The following is a 19,478-nucleotide window of genomic DNA, read 5'->3' on the forward strand; positions in this document are numbered from 1 at the left end:
TAATCAGAGAAGTCAGTATGCAGAGGGCTTGCTGATGGCTGATCCAAGGGTTTTCAAAAGCAATAAAGGATAGGAAAACAGATTGTGGCAGTGGGTTGTCCTCTTTTTCAGTGTCAAGATTCAAACCCCCCCCCCTCATTTTGGGCTGTTGGACTAGGAGCTAAACTGAAAACACATATTGCTGGGCGGAAAAAGATGGCCTACAAAGTACTGTAAACCTGGAAAGGAAATCATAGTGCACACTATATACTATTTGTATTTTAAAGCATTCCCCAGTGGTAGTCAATGTTCTCCAAAGGAGCTACACAGCCAGTTCTCATTTCTCAGAATTGTAGATTTTCACAATACTGTGACACTTTAGGACTAAAACAGATATTGCCCAGTTGTGGATTTGATATGTGGAATATCTCCCAAGAATACATATTAGAATTTTTCTTCCATGTCAGCCTGAATACAGCATTCTGCAGAAGACAAAACACAATTGACTAGCAACTTGTCCTTTTTATGAGCCCAGTTGACATGCAGTGAGTTTCCCTTGTGTTTTGCCTATTTGCAAGGCAATTGGGCCCCTTGTGTGGCTTTTTGAAACTTTCCTGACAAGCTTAGCCAAGTGCAGCTCTGTTTGGATTTAAAGAACGAGCACTTTCCTCTTGGACACAGAGTTTTCATGTTTTAATGCACTAATGGGCTTTTATCACTTTGGTGCAAGGAAGAATTTACATCCTCTATCAGTCGGAAGCTGCACCGTATTCCTATTTAAAACTCCTGGCACAGTTCCTAGGAGCCTCCATGATCACTTCACCCTTTTCTGTAGATCTTTTTGAAAATTAAATTAAATTAAAGCCTCATTAAAAAAAGAGTACAGAGGCCTGGCTGGTGATTGAATGCTCATTGTTCTTGTCCCGTTTTATGGGGATACCTATTAATGAACTTACCTTGGGGCTGATAGGATGATGTGGTTAAGAGAGTTAGTTGCGAACCAGATAGGCCCCTATTTGCATCTCACCTCTGCCTGATGAGTGAAATTGTCCTTAGATAAGCACATATCTCTTAGCCTCCCACTGCATTATAGGGACATTAATTGCCATAATTTCTGATGCATAAGCTTTATGATCTGGCTGCAATACTTTACCTTCCATTATTATTGTCACCAGTGGAAAAGACTGATAAAAAATAGAGCCTGTAGAAAATACTATTATAGAGTCTCTCTGTGTTTTTGCTGATGTGATAACAAGCCAAGCTCTGGAATACCCTGATCAAAACTGTGCAATAGCAAGTCTTAATGTCATTATTAGGGATGCCCAGTAGTGAAGTTGGAATCCAGAACAAGTGCTTTGGGCCAATAATTCATATTTTGTAGGTAGTCAATAATGTGAGATGTATTGTAAAGCAGATCAAAGATTGGTTATTCACTGCATAATGTGCCCAATGTTTTCAATTACAAGTTTGTTGGTTTTATAAGAGTATTAAAATGTGGAGATAGCCACATATGTGGATTTACTCTTTTAACAAACTCATTCAGATAAGCTTCCCTCCCCATCCCCGACACTAATATAATTGCCCAGATTGCTAAATAATTAATTTTCTTAAAATAGAGGTTCCCTCTTTTTACTACTAACAGATAGATGTGTGGGCAAATTCACGCAGGTGATTAACTGCATTATCCTGCATATGTTTGCATTGAGGTCCTGTCCAGTAGGTCTTACTCCCAGGAAACTGGGTATAGGATTGCAGACTTAGGCTGCACATTGGGAAACTTGTTGGAATGTACTTCCAAGGAGATATGAATAGGATTTCACTGTAAATCTGGTTTTCCTATATTGCTTTGCCCAGCACCCTCTGAGCCAATAACACTACTTCTCAGCAGAAGCTTCATAAATTTTTATGATTTACATTATTGTAGATGCTTTGCTGTTTTATCATTATAAACTAGGCGTATGTTAATTTGCATTCCTAATGGTGACTTTGTTTAAAGGACGCTGGCAGCATTTCTCTACGATTTAATACTTCCCTAGTGTTCTGCAGAGTGCTTTAATTTATTAGTGCTTTCAAGTCTGTCACATACACTCCGTGTCAGAGGTTGATCAGCAGCTAGCATGAAGAGAAATGGGTGTATGGGTTTTTCCTCTCCTGAAGCAGATGTCCTAGTTTTTCCCCCCTGTCTTAAATCTGTTTAAAATTCATATATTTGCAATGAGGAAGTATGTGTGAAGAGCTGGACTTGAGAGGCCATCACTCCTGGGAGACAGCCTTGTTCTTCATGGCTTCCTTGTGATTTCTCAGGCTGAGAGCGCATGATCCCTTTGTGTGTATAGATACTTTGTGTGTGTGTGTGTGTGGATATGTGTACATCTGTACCCTAAAAATTGGAGTTGATTCCAGGTCAGACTTGAAAATATAGCAACTCGCAAATATTTGTGAAAATAGCACAGTATATCGAGGAATGTCTCTCCTATTTAAAATCCCTATGCCCGTTTCATACCCAGCCCTGTACAGTATTCTGCACTCTTAAATGACTCTGCCCATATTCCCTTGCTGTTGGTTATCTATAGAGCTTCCTTCAAGAACACCAGTGTGGTACCAAAAGACTCACTCTTCCCATGAAGGTTTGGATTTAAAGCTTTAAGCCCCCTCGCCCCAAAACTAAACTTGAATTCACAAATTTTTGCTCCTTTATTTTTTTCCCCCTCCTCTTCTCCACCCTGTCCTACTTTCGGTTGAAATTTAGATTGCAAGCGCTTTTGGACAGGGACCTTCCTTCTTGATCATCTTACTCTACAAAGTGCCATGTTTATTTAGTGTAATAAATGCCCTCGCTTGCTCCCCGAAAATATAGAAAGTTGGAGTTTCACAGGCATACTCTTCAGCATAGGCCTGCATAGGATTGTGCTGCGAAATAACTTTGAGCGCTTAACTTTCCTCCTCCTGGTGGTATCAGGAATTGCATTTGCAAGGCAGAGATTCCCTGTGCCATGCATCTGGGTTCCAGTCTCATAGCTTATGGCCAAGGAGCTTCAGTTACCATTATCATCAATCCTTTTGCACTACAAGTTCTGCGGCTTCATAAAGGAAAGGAATGCAGCCCAGTTCATCATTTGTTGGGGATCAAAAATAAATCAACAGAGCGGAGGCCGAGCAGGTTGTTTGTTGTGAACACTGCAGTTCTGAAGGCAAAACCAATTTTTATGATCCTTCCTTTATTGCTTTAACTGCTTGTTTATTTTGAGGCAGAGAAGTTAAAAGAATTTTCGGGCTTCTGTGAGAAGCATTTTCTGATCAATATTTTTCTGGGGAGAAAGCACTAGTGCCCTCTCCCTTTCATCATACAGTAGAGCAGGTGAGGAAGTATGAAATTCACTTAACAATGTGGACTCAGTCAATATTCTGGAAAAAACCCAGAATAAAGTAATTTCAGTACAGTTTAGTTACTTGGGTTCGGTGGAGTCGAGAAAGAGAGACACTGCACTGCGTTTCCCTTTAAAAAATGATTTTTTAAAAAAATCTTGACTTGTACAATATACAGCATTCTATTTATTGTACAATATACGCTATCTGCTTTTCCCCTAGCAAAGGATATGGTATTTGGAAACTCCAAGAAAAGGAGGCAAGAGAGAGTTGATTACATCTAGCAACCTAATTCCATCATTCCCATGGAAGTCACAGTCAGGAAAATGCCCATTGTGTAGGCAGTTATAAAATATTGTTTCAAATGAATGAAAGAACTGCTCTGAAACTTGTTCCACCACTTTTGAAGACATTCAGTGAGACTGTTGTATGCTGTTGAGCAGGCACCCTCAAACTTCGGCCCTCCAGATGTTTTGGACTACAATTCCCATCGTCCCTGACCACTGGTCCTGTTAGCTAGGGATCATGGGAGTTGTAGGCCAAAGCATCTGGAGGGCCGCAGTTTGAGGATGCCTGCTGTTGAGAATATGCACCAGTATAATAGTTCCCAATCACTGGGGTCAGTAGAATTGTGTTTTTTCAATCATCCTGCGAGGGAGTTTTAAACTTATGGTGAGATTTATTTATTTATTGCTTCTGCCCTTGGAAGTTTTGTAGCTGCCATTTAAGGTATACGTGGTGAGTGGATATTGGGTGTAAAATGTTGGCAATTGGTGCTGCTGTTTTGGGGGGAAACCATTAGGTTGCTCGTTAAGAAGTGACTTTTCAGTGATCTTTATTCAGTCGCTACATTGGATGCTGAACCACTGCTTTTCAGCAATACAATTGGACAGGCATTTTAAAAGATCAGATGTTCCCGCTTCACATTTCCTTCCTCTTGTTTTCTCTCAGAGCCCATGCAGAAGCACCAGCATCTGTGAAACATGATATAAGGGCAGAGCCTGGTGAGAAGGTGAAGAACAGAGAAGAAGTAGTGAATGAAGGAACTGATGATGGGAAAGCTGTTGAGTCAAGCGGTGAAGATGCTCCGGTTGAAGAAAAGAAGAAGAAGCAGCGGTCTGGATTTCGGGACCGTAAGGTATGTATTCTTGTTGCACTGGAATATTCTGCATTAAACTGCAGTCAGTTATACCATCAAGAGGTGTGAAATTGTTGTGGCCTTCAGTTGCTGAGGTGTGTGTAGAAATGCAAAGCAGGGATAGCAGATCTGTGGCCCTACAGATACGGTAGACCACAGCTCATTTCATGCTGGTCATACTGGCTGGGACTGATAGCAGGTTAGAAACCAACCACATCTCGAATGACACGGGTCTCCATCTGTTCTGCATGTCTCTTGCGACATTCTTAAGGCAGTCATTAATAGAAAGCTTTATGTCCCATTTGTCTCACTACCAATTTGTTGGTGGTTTATACAATTCTGGATCAATAGAAAATGATGACTGGGATTCAAAGAGCTTCTTTCATACCTTGTTTGGGTGTAATTCTAATTAGTTTAGCATTTTGTCTGAACCAGAGCTCGGGTGTGAGCTGGTGTTCCATTGGCCAAGAACTAATGGATGTGTTAGTCTTTGAAAGGAACATACTTCTTCCCCATTGCAAATAAACTGCAGTTAGGTTCTGTGTGGTGTGTTGCTGTTTGAGATACACATCCCAAGGCTCTTTGCTCTTTCATTGCATCCTAGGGGAGAATGTGTGCTTTGGATGTGTGCTTTTATCTATGCAGAAGAGCTTCTCGGGTGTCCTGGCATTCTTGGTAGGCTAATGAATTTATATGTGGAGCAATCGGCAGCAAACTGTTTTATGATTGTGATATACCTAAAAAGGAGGGTTGCGGGGAGATGAAATCTGTTTTAAGCTTTAGGGCTTGGAAACCATTTCTGTCTTGATACCATTAAAGAAGGCAATTAAAAATGGCCAAGTAAATCAAAGCTGACACGCGAGGCATGTTGGAGTGTGAATCAGTAGTGAAGGAAGTGAGAATATAATAGTTCCTTTGTCAGATAAATCCTTGCAACTTGTACATGTACGAATAACTCAGGGACTGACAACTTGTTGTGAACCACGTGGCTTGAGTCTTCGGAACACCGGGAGAAGGGAAAGGTGCAGATGTGACTCAGGGTTAATGACCAGTAAAAAAGAAATATGAATGGTGTAAGGGTACTAATTCATTTGGGGGGAAATAGTTCTCTACAGCAGTAGGACTTTTCTGTAATGTCTGGGAAAAGTTATTAGCTACTCCATGTATTACTGCCCTATGGGTGTTAATATGCTGAGACTTCTCTTTTTTAGTTAAGGGAATTTGTCTCTGAGGAATCCTTAATTTTATTCTGTTTTGACAGTTGCTGGACTTTTGATTTCCATTTTGCTGAAATACAGTGGTCAGAAATGGCTGGGGTTTTACAAATACTTAAAATCAAAAACACTTTTGACACATCCATGTTTCTCTGTTTTTATATGCCAGAAGAGCAACCTTCCTACCCAGTAAATATGAGAAGCTAGAATTAGCTGGGGGAGTCTTCTCTCTTAATAAATTTTGGAGGTGAATTGTTGATACCTGCTTAATTGGAATGATTGCATTTTGGTTAAAAATTCTGCATGAAGAAAGGAAATCTCAAGAAACTATACCAAATTGGTTTGATATGTTAAACATATGCAGGCTGTGGCAAATCAAACCATTGGAAGAACCCCCAAAACTGACTGGGCATTTGGGGCAATAGCATTATCATTCTCTCTTTCTCCCTCTCCACAATTCCCCGGATATTGTCATTAAAACTGTAGTAGGGAGGGATAAAGTTTTTCTTTAGTTAGACTGCCCTGAATGACCATGGCGCTGTCTACAACATATTACTAAAATCATTATTATGGTAAACGGAACTAATAAATTAGTAGCTGGTGATGCTGTAGTAAATTTTGAAGTGGAGGAGTTCATCATGGCAGACTTATAGGGAACACCCCCAAATAATCCAATGCACACAACAAAAGGAGAGTTCAAAAATGCAGACAGCTGTCTTGATCTATTATATATACCAAATGGGAGCAGTACATCTCATAAATATTCATTTTACTAGTATCAACTGACAGTCAGAGAAAGAGGAATATATACAGTCAAATAAATAACATGGTTCCAGTGTTGGAAGTTAGGAGTAAAAGTAAGCCCTGAGTCTGAAAATGAGAAATTATACTGGTCCGGGTGGATCAAACGGTGCTGATCTAACTGTTCCATTGATGTTGGAACTCAAGGAGTCTATAGTCTGTCATATTTTTCATTTGATTGTGCTTACTTTTTAAGTTATCCTTTCTTCTCTGTGATCCTGTGATAAAGTCTTGTTTCGATAATTAAAATTGTAATATTTTGAAAAGGTCTGTTTCCGCCTATGGTGCCTTCTGTTGATCAAGCAACTGATTGTATGTTAACCTTTTTGGATTGCCTGAAAGAGCTGCAGATGCGGAAGGTACAAATACCCAAAGCCAAGTTTCTGTCCCTTTTTGAAGGCTGAAATATCCCTTATGAGTTTGATCTTGTTTCAGGTTTATTTTTCAAGTGTTACAACAGCACAACAGATGGTGGTTGTGCATTGTGCCCCTTCTGTTGCCCTCTGTGGTCCAGCGGAGTAGCCCACGGTCCCTTTATTTTGAAGTAACAGTTGTGCTCTCAGAGCACTGCCAAAAGGTGAGATGTTAGAGCATCTTTCTTTAACCCTGTTACCCATTACAGCACTGCAGGAAGCTGCCAAATGAAAATAAATGTCAACTTATCTCTGCCATTACAGTGCAGCGTGGAACTTCAGATTGCTGGCATCCCTCTCTTGGCTTTGCACATTGTCTTCCTAAAGATTCTGTGAGCCAAATGAAACATTTTTTAATGGGACAAGCTGTGTGGGTTTTAAGTTAGCAGCCACTTTTCTCTTCAAACTCCTCAGCCTTCTGGAAACCTTTTCTGCATGGTTTGCTATGGAGCTCCAGTGGATTCTAAGGCACACAGTTGCACTAAGGCAGATGTGGGCAACCGTTGGTTCTCTAGATATTGGTGAACCATGGCCATGCTTGCTGGAACTGACGGGAGTTTTAGTTCAGCAACATCTATGGTTGCTTTTCCAGTAAAACATATGCTGCATACTCATTGCTTTCCTTCTCATTTAGGTATTTGACCAAGATACCTGTTAAGAAGTATTCTTGTAATTCAGGAAAGACAGTGGATAGGTTTCTGCTGTCCTCTTAGCTCTCAGTATTTTTCATATTTATGTTGATTATTATAATTTATTGCTTGTACCCTGCCCTTCTGACTGGGTTGTCCCAGCCACTCTGGGCAGCTTCCAACACATATAAAAACATAACAAAACATTAAAACAATTTTTTAAAAATTGAAAGCTTCTCTATACAGGGCTGCCTTCAGGTGTCTTCTAAAGGTTATATAGTTACTTATCTCCTTGACATCTGATGGGAGGACGTTCCACAGGGTAGGTGCCACTACCAAGAAGGCCCTCTGCCTGGTTCCCTGTAGCTTCACTTGTAAGTGAGGAAACCGCCAGAAGGCCCTTGGTGCTGGATCTCAGTGTCCAGGCTGAACGATGGAGGTGGAGACACTCCTTTGGGTATACAAGAAACCATTGTAGACAATAGTGTGTCACACTTAGACTGCAAGGATCTGGGAGGAAGTTCCTGCTCTGCCACGATGTTCACAGGACGAACTTGCACCAGTCAAGACCTCTCTGCCTAACTGGGCACTGGGTGCTGTGAGCAGAAAATAGAGAACATCCCATGTACAGTGTCCTGAGTTATTTGAAGGAGAGGTAGGGTACAACTGCGGTAAGTGACAACAGCAGGCAGATACTTACTCATGTTCCTGCAAAGTTTTGATAAAATTGTTGCATAAGGTGTGTGCAATCCGTAACGTGGAATGATTTGGATTTTAACAGCAGGGAGAAAGCACAACTAGGCTGCAGAGGACTTCAGATACTGCAACTGGTCGTGAAATTGCTGTGTCAGCTTTTCCCTGTCCTATTTTTCAAAATTTAGCTAGGCTTAGATCCGTGTTAAATTAAGATAAACAGCTGGAAGAGTTGTTAGCACTTGCTTCCTTTTTCAGTTGATTTGTCTGACCTTAAGCTGCAGTTTATTAAGAATGCAAAAGATGGGAAGCTGATGTAAGCTGAACTTTCAGGTGGTTTTGCTCTGCTGCTATGTGCCTTGAATTGAATTTCTTTAAAATATATAGTATTGATTGAAGGTAGTTTTCTGATGACCTGTTTGCATAGTCAACTCCCCTCCTACCCACTTTCTATGAAACAGTCAAGCACTTTCACTTTGCCCCTAACCAGAGCTTTTAAAGTTAATGTGCAAATCCTGGTGGAGGTGGGCGTTTAAAATTTAGAGCATTTTGAAAAAAAGGCCATTTGGTTGATAAAAGGCCTGATGTTGCAAAGTAACCATGTGTCTGCGTGGGAGATGTACCTGTTTCACATATGCCATGAATTTGATGAATGGCCTTAGGGAAAGCTGTTTGACTCAGTATAGGAACTGGGTAATGAAATCTGTTCTATTATGTATCAGACAGTCACCTTTTTGTTTTGTTTTTCAACAATAGTTTTAAAAGTTTTTATCCCAGGCTGTGTACCTGAATTGGATTTATATTTGACATTGTTTCTTATATTGCTGGTGATTTTTATTGTTAAATTGATTCAGAATATTTTATGGGAAGCCATTCATAAACAGAATCAAGTAAGTAATAAAGGGGTGGGTGGGTGTCCAAGGACCACAACATTTACCGGTAATGTTCAAAATGCAACATTTTAATAACTAGTTCTGACCATTCAGTCACACTCAAGCATGGCCAGTGAACACAATCTTGGCACAGCTGAGATGGGTGTGAAGCTGCAACTTATCCCAGACATTGTGGACATCAGGAAGAGGGAGCAAGTTTAGCCCCCAATATGTTTCCCATATAAGTGGATGATTTCCATATTATGTATATGTGCCATGTGTCCCCATTATTTAGACATGCGCAGCATCCCTGGGTCTAATATACTAGCCCTCTCAACGCTCCCTGCCTGTCACAATGGCAGTTTTCCTAGTTCTTATTAAATGCCACACTACTGGAACAGAGGCAAATACTTTTTACTGATGGACTTGTTGAATGAATGATTTTGGTCACAGACCAGTAAAGACATGTTGAAATTATCATGCTTGAGGGCTTAGAAGAGACTATAGTGGTAAAGGACCCAAGGAAAAGTGAAGAACCAAAGTGTTTGGTTGGGTCAGTGTTTAACAATAACTCTGCCCATCACTAAATCATTCCCTTTTCTGTATGTAGTAAGTTGTTTTATTGCTTAGCATTTTGCAGCGGTTGTACAGTGGTACCTCGGTTTACGAACACCTCGGGTTACGAACTTTTGGTTTACGAACAATTGAAACATGGAAGTAAGTAACCCGAGGTTTCTGAGGCCTATGGAGGCCTCCACGGAGGCATCGGAGCATCCGCGACTGCGGCTGCATCTCATTCAAGGCGGCTGAGAACAGCGTGGGAAACCCGGCGGGGGGGGGTTCCCTTCGGAAGCTCTTACCTCGCGCATAGAAAAGGGCTCCCAGCAGCAACAGCAGCTGCGGAGGAGGCGGCGGGTGGACGCCCCCGAGCTGCTTCATGGTGGAGACCCCTGCTGCAGCTCCCGCAGCCCCTGCATGACGCAGCCTCTCCCCTGCTTGGTGAGCGGTGAGAGGCTTGGCGAGTCGTTTCGCTGCGCGGTGGCGGTGCCCGCGGCTCTCCGTCCCTCTCTCCACAATACTGTCTTTATTATTTTATAGTACAGTACATTGATTATTGCCTTCATTTTATGTATCAATGGTCTTGGTAGAAAGTAAAATTCATGTTAAATTGCTGCTTTAGGGGGTGTTTTTCATCGTCTGGAACGGATTAATCCACTTTCCATTACTTTCAATGGGAAAGTTCACTTCGGTTTATGAACGCTTCAGTTTATGAACAGACTTCCAGAACCAATTGTGTTCATAAACCGAGGTACCACTGTATACGGAATTACCTACACGAGTCAAAGAAAATAGTTGTGCTGTTTGAATGTGGGGCATCTGATGTTCTCTTTCTCTATATTTTTAGGTAATGGAGTATGAAAACAGGATCCGAGCCTACTCAACTCCAGATAAAATATTTCGATATTTTGCAACCTTGAAAGTAATAAGTGAACATGGAGAATCAGAAGTATTTATGACCCCACAAGATTTTGTGAGATCTATAACTCCAAATGAAAAGCAACCAGAAAGTAAGTGACCTTTTATATAATGATAGCAAGTATATGTGATTATGCAGAGTATATGTGCATATAATGATAGCAAGTATATGTGATTCTTGGTTACTGTAATCTGTTTAAAAGGTTGATTTCATTTGTTAATTGAATTTTACAACTATCAATATCTATAAATTTCTATGTAGAGATATTGACTCTGGCTATTTGTTCCTGAAATGAGGCTCAGGGATGATGATATAATTTTCAGCTTTTTTGGTTGCCTCTTAGGTACTGAAGGGCCTCCTCCCAGTGTTGGGTGCTGTTGAGGGGGCAACTTAATTGCAGGGAATACTGAAATGTTGCAGTAGCAGAAACATACTGGTATTTCTCCCCTGGAGACAGAGCTTGGAGTAGATGGAAAGAGAAGCTAATTATGCAGACTTTCAACTCATAATTTTGCTTTTAGCTTAAGGCTACCATGAAATATAAGTGGATGCTTCCCTGTCATAATGGAAGTTGTTGTGAGGGGGGAAATCTAAATTCATGAAAACCGTAGGCCATCACTAATCTCTAGGCTTCGCTGCTCAGGTGACAAAAACATCTTAGAATATGCCCTTCCAAAAACAAATGAAAGAAAAAACAAGAAGCATTCTCCAATGGATATTGTAGAACAAGTTCATGAGATCGTGTTGCAAAGAGAAAAGTATTTTGAGACTCTTCATACAGTTTTATGTAGACCTAATAGATGCAAATCTTCAAAGAGCTTCAGATATTTTATCTGGGGTTTTTAAAAAACACATACCAGCGCCCCTGCAAGCTAGGCCAGTGATGTTATCCTCAAATGGCAGATGGGTAAAGAGCAGAGGCTGAAAGGGGTGGACTTGCATAAGGCCATCTGGGGGTTGCACCCAGGAACTTCTATATAGTTCAAGTCCTTTAGCCACTACGTTATATCTGCTCCACATGGAGGTGCACTCGAGGAAAACTTCCCCTAGTCTACATTTTGCTCAGACTTCAGGTGCTGACAATTTCTCCCAGTTGAGAAGTAGAGTTCTCTCTCTCTCTCTCTCCCAAATCAGGATGGTTAAATGAGGTTTGTGAGATTCTTGGCTTTGGTTGTGTGGAGCTAATTGGTCCTTGAAATACTTTCCTGGTGCAACCCATATTGAAACATACAGACCAGGGCCGTCTTAAGCCTATCCAGCGCCGTGGTTCAGAGATCCCTCCGGAGCCACACGCTGCCTTGGGGATGTGTGCGCTTTGTTTGAGCAGCGCTGCGCGAGGCGCCACACCTGTTGCCTTGCTTTCCCATGCTTTCGCAGAGCGGCGGGTGAACGCCGGGCTGGCTCTGGTGTCTGCGGTGCCTTCTTCCGCGCAAGATGCCGTGCAAGGCTTTTTGCAGAAATGATAAGCAGGTGAGCCGAGGTGGCTCAAGGCCAGGGCTGTCTTAGGCCTCCTCCGGCGCCCTGCCCCCCCTTTCCCAGCTTTGCAGGACTGGAGGAAGCGGGCAGCGGCTGGAGGGCGGCTCCTCCGGCAGGGAAGACGAGGGCAATTAGCTGATGCCGGGAGGTGCTGCGTCCAGCCTCCGCCTCTTCCCAGGTGCCCTCCAGAACTGGGCACGAACTTGGCGCCCTGATTCCCCACGCCACTTGCCTCTATGGGCAAGACGCCCCTGATACAGACGTTAGCCGTTGTCTCGAGACAATGCAAATGCTCCAGACATATAGTTAGAGGTAAGTTATTACAGAATAATGACAGGCTTTACTGAGAGAAAATGGGAGGGAGCAGGTATTAGGAGGGAAGGAATGCTTACAGGAAGTAATTAAGATCCGAGAGGGGCTCTTCACTATGTAAAACGCAGGTTGTTAGTGACCTGGGGTTACTGTCTGATGGATTTTGAATAACTCTTGTGAAAGGATCATTGCCAAGTAGTTTCTCTGAGACCTCCTGTATTCCTCTTGATCTCTACTTAGGCATTTTTAAGGAGAAGCCAGTAAATTGAAATATCCGACCCAGCTGCTGTCATATTTTTTTTAAGCTTATGAAAGTGCAGTGTGTTAGTAATGCTTTTTGGTTCACTTTAGACTACAGTAGTTTTGTTTAGTATGCTTTATGTGAACTATGCACATTCCCTAAAGACTATATATCTTGGGCAGAAGTAGCTGTTTCAAAAATAAACGTTCTTTAGAACGTTGTTTGATGACAGAATACAGAAATTTAATCTCCGTGGTACTAAGTATATGAAGTGTTTTATGACACTCAGTTATTCATCCTTCTAATTACCCTGTTGGGTAAGTGTCATATCGGAAACCCTACAATATCCAAGCAAATGCATTTAGGCTGCAGTGCTATCCACTCTTACCAGGAAGGAAAGCTTATGAGACATAATGGATCTGTCTTCCATATAGATACCGGTATGTGTAAGATTGTGCTGTAAAGGTGGGTTTCATGAGCGAAGCAAGAGCCGTGGCCACATAGATATGAAGCCAGTTTGGTATAGCAGCTGGAGTGTTGAACCTAGGAGACCAAGGTTCAAATCCCACTCAGTCATGCAGATGACTGGGGTGACCTTGGGCAAGTCACCGTCTCTCAGCCAAACCTACCTGGCAGGGTTGTTGGAAAGATAAAATGGAACATGGGGTGAACCATGTGTACCACCTCAAAGAAACTGGGATATAAATGAAATTTTAAAAGCGGCAGAGAAGTCATTTGAGGGAGCAGGAGACCTTTGCACAAATGTGGACTGGACAAGCAAAAGTCAAACTTAGGGATGTCTTGCTCTGTAGGTGGTGAGTTATGAGGAGGGACAAGGCCATGGAAGGGGTTGAAGGTAAGGAGTAGAAGCTTGTGTAGGTTCCAGCCAACCTAAGGATTTTAAGAAATGGCATTTTGTGCTTAAAATGACAGGAGGGCACTTTTTGTCCCTCATGTTCTATAAAAAGCATTCCATATTAAAATTTGTTTTTCTGTTAAAAGATTTAGACAAAACTAGTGGTAGTGCAGGTCTAATACCAGCAATTATTCATGATAGGTAAATGGCATTTTGCTGTACAGAGGGAGTATATTTATGAATACCAAATGCTGGGAACATGACATCTGGGAAAGTCTTTTGCCATACCACGTGAGTACCACGTGAGGTGGACCACTGTTAAAACAAAATTCAGGTCTACATGGGCCTAGTTTATCAGCGACTCATGTGCTCACAAGAGCATCATCAAACAAACCTTATTTTCCATGATGCTTCTGGAACAAACCTCAGATTCTAATATCCTACTAAGCCTAAGCATGTGCGACTGAAATAACCACAAATTCTCAGTTTCCCTCTCCTCCTTTTGTCTCCATTTTGTCTGGGTTTTTTTATTATTATTATAAGCTGCTTGGGGTAGAAACTTGTTCTTCTTTGCAAATGCGTAGAGGGCATTGTACAAAATTGCAAGAAACCAGCACGAATTCTTTAGACCCTATCAAGCCAGAAGCCATTGATTTCAGTGGGAGAGATTCAAGCAGGTGCTTAACTCTCCCATTCAACTTAAATTACCATAAAGAATTGTGTGTCTTTGGACAAGCAAAAATAAAAAACAAACAAACCCAATGTGCTCAGGTGATCATTCTTCAGCACAGCATCCACAAATCGAATGCACTGCTTGACAGTCTTATAACTTTTTTTCTCAGCTTATGATGCTGATGACAGTGGAGATTTTATTGCCTCGGCTTAGGAGAGTCTCAGAGATCTTCTGATTAATAACTCTGTTTCCTACACCATGACCATTATGAACTTCTGAATATATGGGAAGCATTTTATCATGTTTACTCATAAACAGGTGGCAGTGATCAACGGCTGCTGGTTTCCCCTTCTCTCCCTGTTCCCCACATCTTGCCAATCTTGAGTAATAAGACAGCAATGTCATTATTTAAAATTTCATCTGGCATTCTTTTTGTATATGTGTATATAGAAAGAGAAGAAGTAAAAATACAAATAGACTGAATATGCATGGCTGTGGTTGGTTACCAGTTCTGGCTTGGGTGGTAATCCTCACCATGTCTATTCAAAAGTAGTCCAATTGAATTCAATAGCACTTACTCCCAGGTAAGTTGTGTTAAGCTAAACACATAATGGAGAGATGATTGAGTAGCACGGAATTGGTGCTGCATACACACATGGTTCATGCATAGTGGTGGATAATAATAATAATAATAATAATAATAATAATAATAATACCCCATCCATCTGGCTGAGTTTCCCCCAGCCATTATTTGTTCAACCATTTCAGCAAAACTATCACTGGGTTCTGCTGCCTTAAGATCTGGTGTATTACTACTTCTAAAACATCTACTAAGATCTTTTAACTGGAAGACATATCCACCATGAATGTAAGAGTTTTAATTTACACATTTAGTTTTTCAACAGCCTTCCATAACCATTCTGTAGGTATCTTGCTGAGGTCTTTTTGTGATTTAATGGCACTGATTAATAATCTTATACTGCCATGAGTTTGAATTTAATCTTCATTAAAACCATTCCATATTTCAAGAATATGTTCCCATTTTTGTGTTTAAATGTGTAAAATTTTGCCATCAAAAAGCTTAATTGGCTTACCTTGTCTTTCTTATAGTGTAGTAGATTGTATCTTAGACATATTAGTGCTTAAATGGGCATTAGCAAGCATCTTGCCAAATATGGCTGTTCCATGCGAGTCCTATCTTCTCTCTTAGCTATGAATAATGAAATATCTGATTTTGTAGGCAATGGTGATAACACAGAACAAAATATGCAGGCTGGTAATCTATCTTCTCATATGCTGTGAATCAAATTATTCTAAGTATACAGATCATATTCTTCCCACATAACAAACGGACGGACCAGGTTGTTGATTTAAATTGAAATTCTTAACATGCATTTTTGTCTCAAACATAGCTGGCTCTACATTCTGTTTTTCTCAGTTGGAGTGTATTTGCTCAGTGGATTAGTTTATCCTCACTGAACTGTTTTCTCTCTTCCCTTCCTGGACCTTATTAAAGTTTCCAATGTTGCAGAGGTCCCATGCTGTTTATACCATATCAAGTCTTGTCTTAAATCAGTCAATAACTATTTATGTGAGTTAGGTTTATAGTAATAGAACTTATTCATAAACCACTTCTTCCACAGTATCTCAGAACTGATCCTTGTTGCTTCTTTCTCCCATACAAAATCTGCTAACATTTAGGGTCGTACTGAACAGGATGTAATATAGTAAACAGGAATAGCAACTTAGGAGCTGTCAGTTTCTTAACAGTGCTCTGTGCACTTTGGAACTCCCTGCCTATTGAGATCCAGCAGGTGCCTTTGCTGTATTCTTTTCGGCACCTGCTAAAAACATTCTTGTTTAGACAAGCCTACCCAGATGCTTAGAAAGTTGAAGTAATTTTAATCTTATTTTAATATTTTAACTTTTGTATAAAGTATGGTTGGAATTCCCCCCTTGATTTTATTGTTTATCTTTTTGTAAACTGCTTTGAGGGTTTTTTTCAATCAAGCAGTGTACAAATTTCATGAAACAAACATGTAAATAAACAAACCAAGGCAATGTCTAAATTTCCAATCATTTTAAGTCTCCTTCCATCTCTCTTCCTCTGATTACTGGTTCATAAGTCAATGTTGTATGGTTTTCTAGTATGAGAAATTCTCAAATACCTTATCATATTTTGTTGTTCAAAGCTTTCTGTTCTGGCTTCTAGCTCAATTAGGGTTGAACCATAATAAAAACAATTGATTCATTCTGGGATTCAGCTGAATTTTGTACAGTATGTGTTTATGCACGTTTTTCACCCTTAAATCTGATGGATAAAGTCATTTGCCCACCCTTCTGTGCAACAAAACATCTGGAACCATTGACAATCTATTGCGGAGCTTACTCTACTTATGAAAGGCTATTTTACACCTGACGCTCGGCTGTTGATTGGAAAAGGTAAAATTACAACCTAAGATGATGTGGACCCTCTTGCACAAGCAGAACAGCAAAAGCACAAGAATGGATTATAGTGCCTACATATTATAGCACTGTTTGAACACATGCACAAGCTCTTTTGCCAGCATTTGTGGAATAGTTCCGGCAGCTATTTTTCGTCCTGGTTCTGAGGTTCCAGTTCATTGCATCTTGATTGCAGTGTTGGGGGAAATGCCGTGCATGGCTTCTTCCTCAATTTAGGTACCTCAAGTACAACGCTGGTATAATGGATTGAGTCCATGCTGGAAGCTTCAAGGCTGCAAATGGGGAATATAACCCATTTGGTCTTCCTCCCCCACAGCACACCATTTCATGTGCGCTGTATTTCATGGTGGCAAATGGCAGGTTACTGCAACATTTCTAGTACCTTTATCTACTGCTGCATCTGCTCTTTAGTTTCATCTCCTTCTGTAAGATTAACTATTGATTACTGTCTTCTCCCTTCAGCATCTTTCAAATTTACCTTTTCTACCCACTTACCGGTAGTTAGGAGCTCATAGACCATCGGTTGCTTTCAGCTAGTATGAAATGAATGTTACTTAAAGTTTGATGGCAATTTTGAAATCTGTTAATGGCATCTGTTGCTTAAGGCAGTATAAATATTGAAGGACAGAGGTTAATGTATAAGGTAGTAGGGAAGGGTAGAGAAATAACTTGTGTATTAAGTTCTAAGAGAAGCAAGGCGTGGCACCAACATTATGTCTTGATATAGCTATTATTAGCCAGATCTATACAGATTTCACAAGATATAAAATAAATCTACTATTAAGCTGAGCTTTCCTGTACTTTCTATGTTTTGGTTGGTTAGAGCTTAATGTGTTTGAACCATGTGAATATATTTCATAAGATTTAATCAGCGCTATATAAAACCTTTGCTTTTTTTCTTGTTTCTTTTAGACCTCGGACTTGATCAGTTTGTGGTGAAACGCTATGATGGGAAGGTGAGATTCTTAAACCTATGGGTGCATGCTAATTACCATTTTAGCTACTAAGGAAAGGTTTGTTTTCTCCTCTCTGTCTGTGAAACTGTCTAGCAGTAAGCAAAGCTGTGTTAATTTTGGAGGTGATTATAGCAGGGATTTGGTGGGGATTTTTATGGGCCACCACGGAAAAGGGAACTAAATTTGAGATTCTAAACAGCCTCTCTTGGCCTAGCTTGCACAGCACCAAGAATGTGGAACCATATCTAAAAATAAAAAAACAGAGCTCTTCCCATAGGCGTCTAGCTGGCTGCTGTGAGAACAAAACGCTGGTCGGGCTGGATCTTTGATCTGATCTAGCACGGTAAATTTTAATACTTAGCTGCAGCTTCCAAAGTATAGTTGTGGCAAAGTTGACACTTTCCTTTCTCATTTGGGATAATTTCACCTGAGTGGTGTTCTTTTCACCTGTGATAGAAATTCAGCGTGTGAAATCCTTATGCCTCTTAAAAATCGAAATGGGGGTTGGATGCAAGTCAGCTTTCGCTGGAGGTTGATGCATCTGCATGGGGAAAGAGAAAGGAACCTCCAAGCTTCTTAGACTGCCCTTTCACCTGTGCTGCCCTTCCTTCAGTCTAGACGGATACTCTTGCAGTTGCTGGCCTCATATTCTCCTTCCTCCTCACCTTGGGAGAGCAGACATCCTTTGTGTCTCCACTGCTGACAAGCGAGAGCAAGCACAGCTTGTTGCATTCTCCATCTTAGTTAGAACTAGGATCTTTTCTCTCAAATCATGTACTTCCTGCAGGAAACATAGCTTTGTTCGCAATATTATATCTAGGGTAAAACATGTTCCTCCCACAGTGATTCAGTGTTAAATTGAACTTTTTAAAACTCCAAATACTATCATTGGAAAGGTGGGATTCCCCTCCCCGAGCTCTTTTTAACTTCTTTCACTATATAATATAAGGAAGAGATGCAGAATTCCAAAGCTGCATTTGCCTCCTTGTCCCTCCTGCTCTTTATTTCATTGAGCAGCACTCTCAGGCAAAGGCAAATTTGCTTACTGCTTTCCTGCTTTGTCTCATTACTGGGCTGACCTATCCCTTTAATGAAGGGCACAGTTGCTGCTGCGCTTTTAAGAGCTGACATCCAGAATGCAGCTTGGGCTGCTCTCCCCCGCCTTTCTTTGGAGGCAGGCCCGCTTTGCTCAGTCTGGAGGTGGAGTGCCATTCCCACCAGGCCTGCCTCCGGAGGGGAGGGGAACAATCTTTCTGCTCAGCCAAGCTGTGCAGCCGTAGGGTGTGGAACTGGTCTCTTCCTTCCCGTCCCACTCCGCTCATTGCACACATGGGATGGTGTCGCCATCTGCCTCTGCTCCTGGCCAGCTGAAGGGGAGGGTGGACTCTTTTTGACTTGGCAGTAGTAGCTGTGGCTTGGACTGAGCTGCTCTCAGTTTAAGCTGCTGTCGGGCACAGCAGTGATGGCAGGAATATGGGTGGGCCTGGAGAATAGGGCATTAATCCTCTCTGCATGGCCACACACCTCAATTTGTATAGCCGCCTATTTCTTGGTTCTCCTGGAATGCGATCAAGACTTCTGTTTATGACTGTTTTGAATATGATCTTGAATGCAATAGTCTATCCTGCTGCTTATAGTGTTGAGGACAAGGATATGCCTGAGGGCAAGGTAGCTAATTGACATTGCAATAATATATACTAAGCATATTTTCTTGCCCCTGTGGACTGGCTGTTCTGAAATCTCAAATCTTGCTACAGATTGTTTTTATTTATGTGCATATATGCAATGCCGCCAATCCTACTGAATCTATCCAGATAATTTGAATTTGTGCTGCGGAATTGTTTCAGCTCTTTTTGATGAACTTTTTTTGTGACAGATGTGCTCTGTCGGGTGGTTCTTTGCATATTTTTTTTACT

General features: G+C 41.2%; 1 protein-coding gene across 2 annotated transcripts in view; it reads left to right on the forward strand.

Annotated features, from left to right (window-relative positions):
• The window catches only part of MICU1 (mitochondrial calcium uptake 1), a 136,816-nt gene that overhangs the window by 32,463 nt on the left and 84,875 nt on the right, over positions 1-19,478 (forward strand). For both annotated transcript variants that reach the window (XM_060274896.1, XM_035138592.2), the window contains 3 exons: positions 4,297-4,483; positions 10,511-10,673; positions 17,519-17,562. In XM_060274896.1, the coding sequence (XP_060130879.1) occupies positions 4,297-4,483; positions 10,511-10,673; positions 17,519-17,562 (394 nt within the window). The remainder of the gene's footprint in view (positions 1-4,296; positions 4,484-10,510; positions 10,674-17,518; positions 17,563-19,478) is intronic.

The sequence above is a fragment of the Zootoca vivipara genome, chromosome 5, assembly GCF_963506605.1.
Source record: "Zootoca vivipara chromosome 5, rZooViv1.1, whole genome shotgun sequence".
NCBI lineage: Eukaryota > Metazoa > Chordata > Lepidosauria > Squamata > Lacertidae > Zootoca > Zootoca vivipara.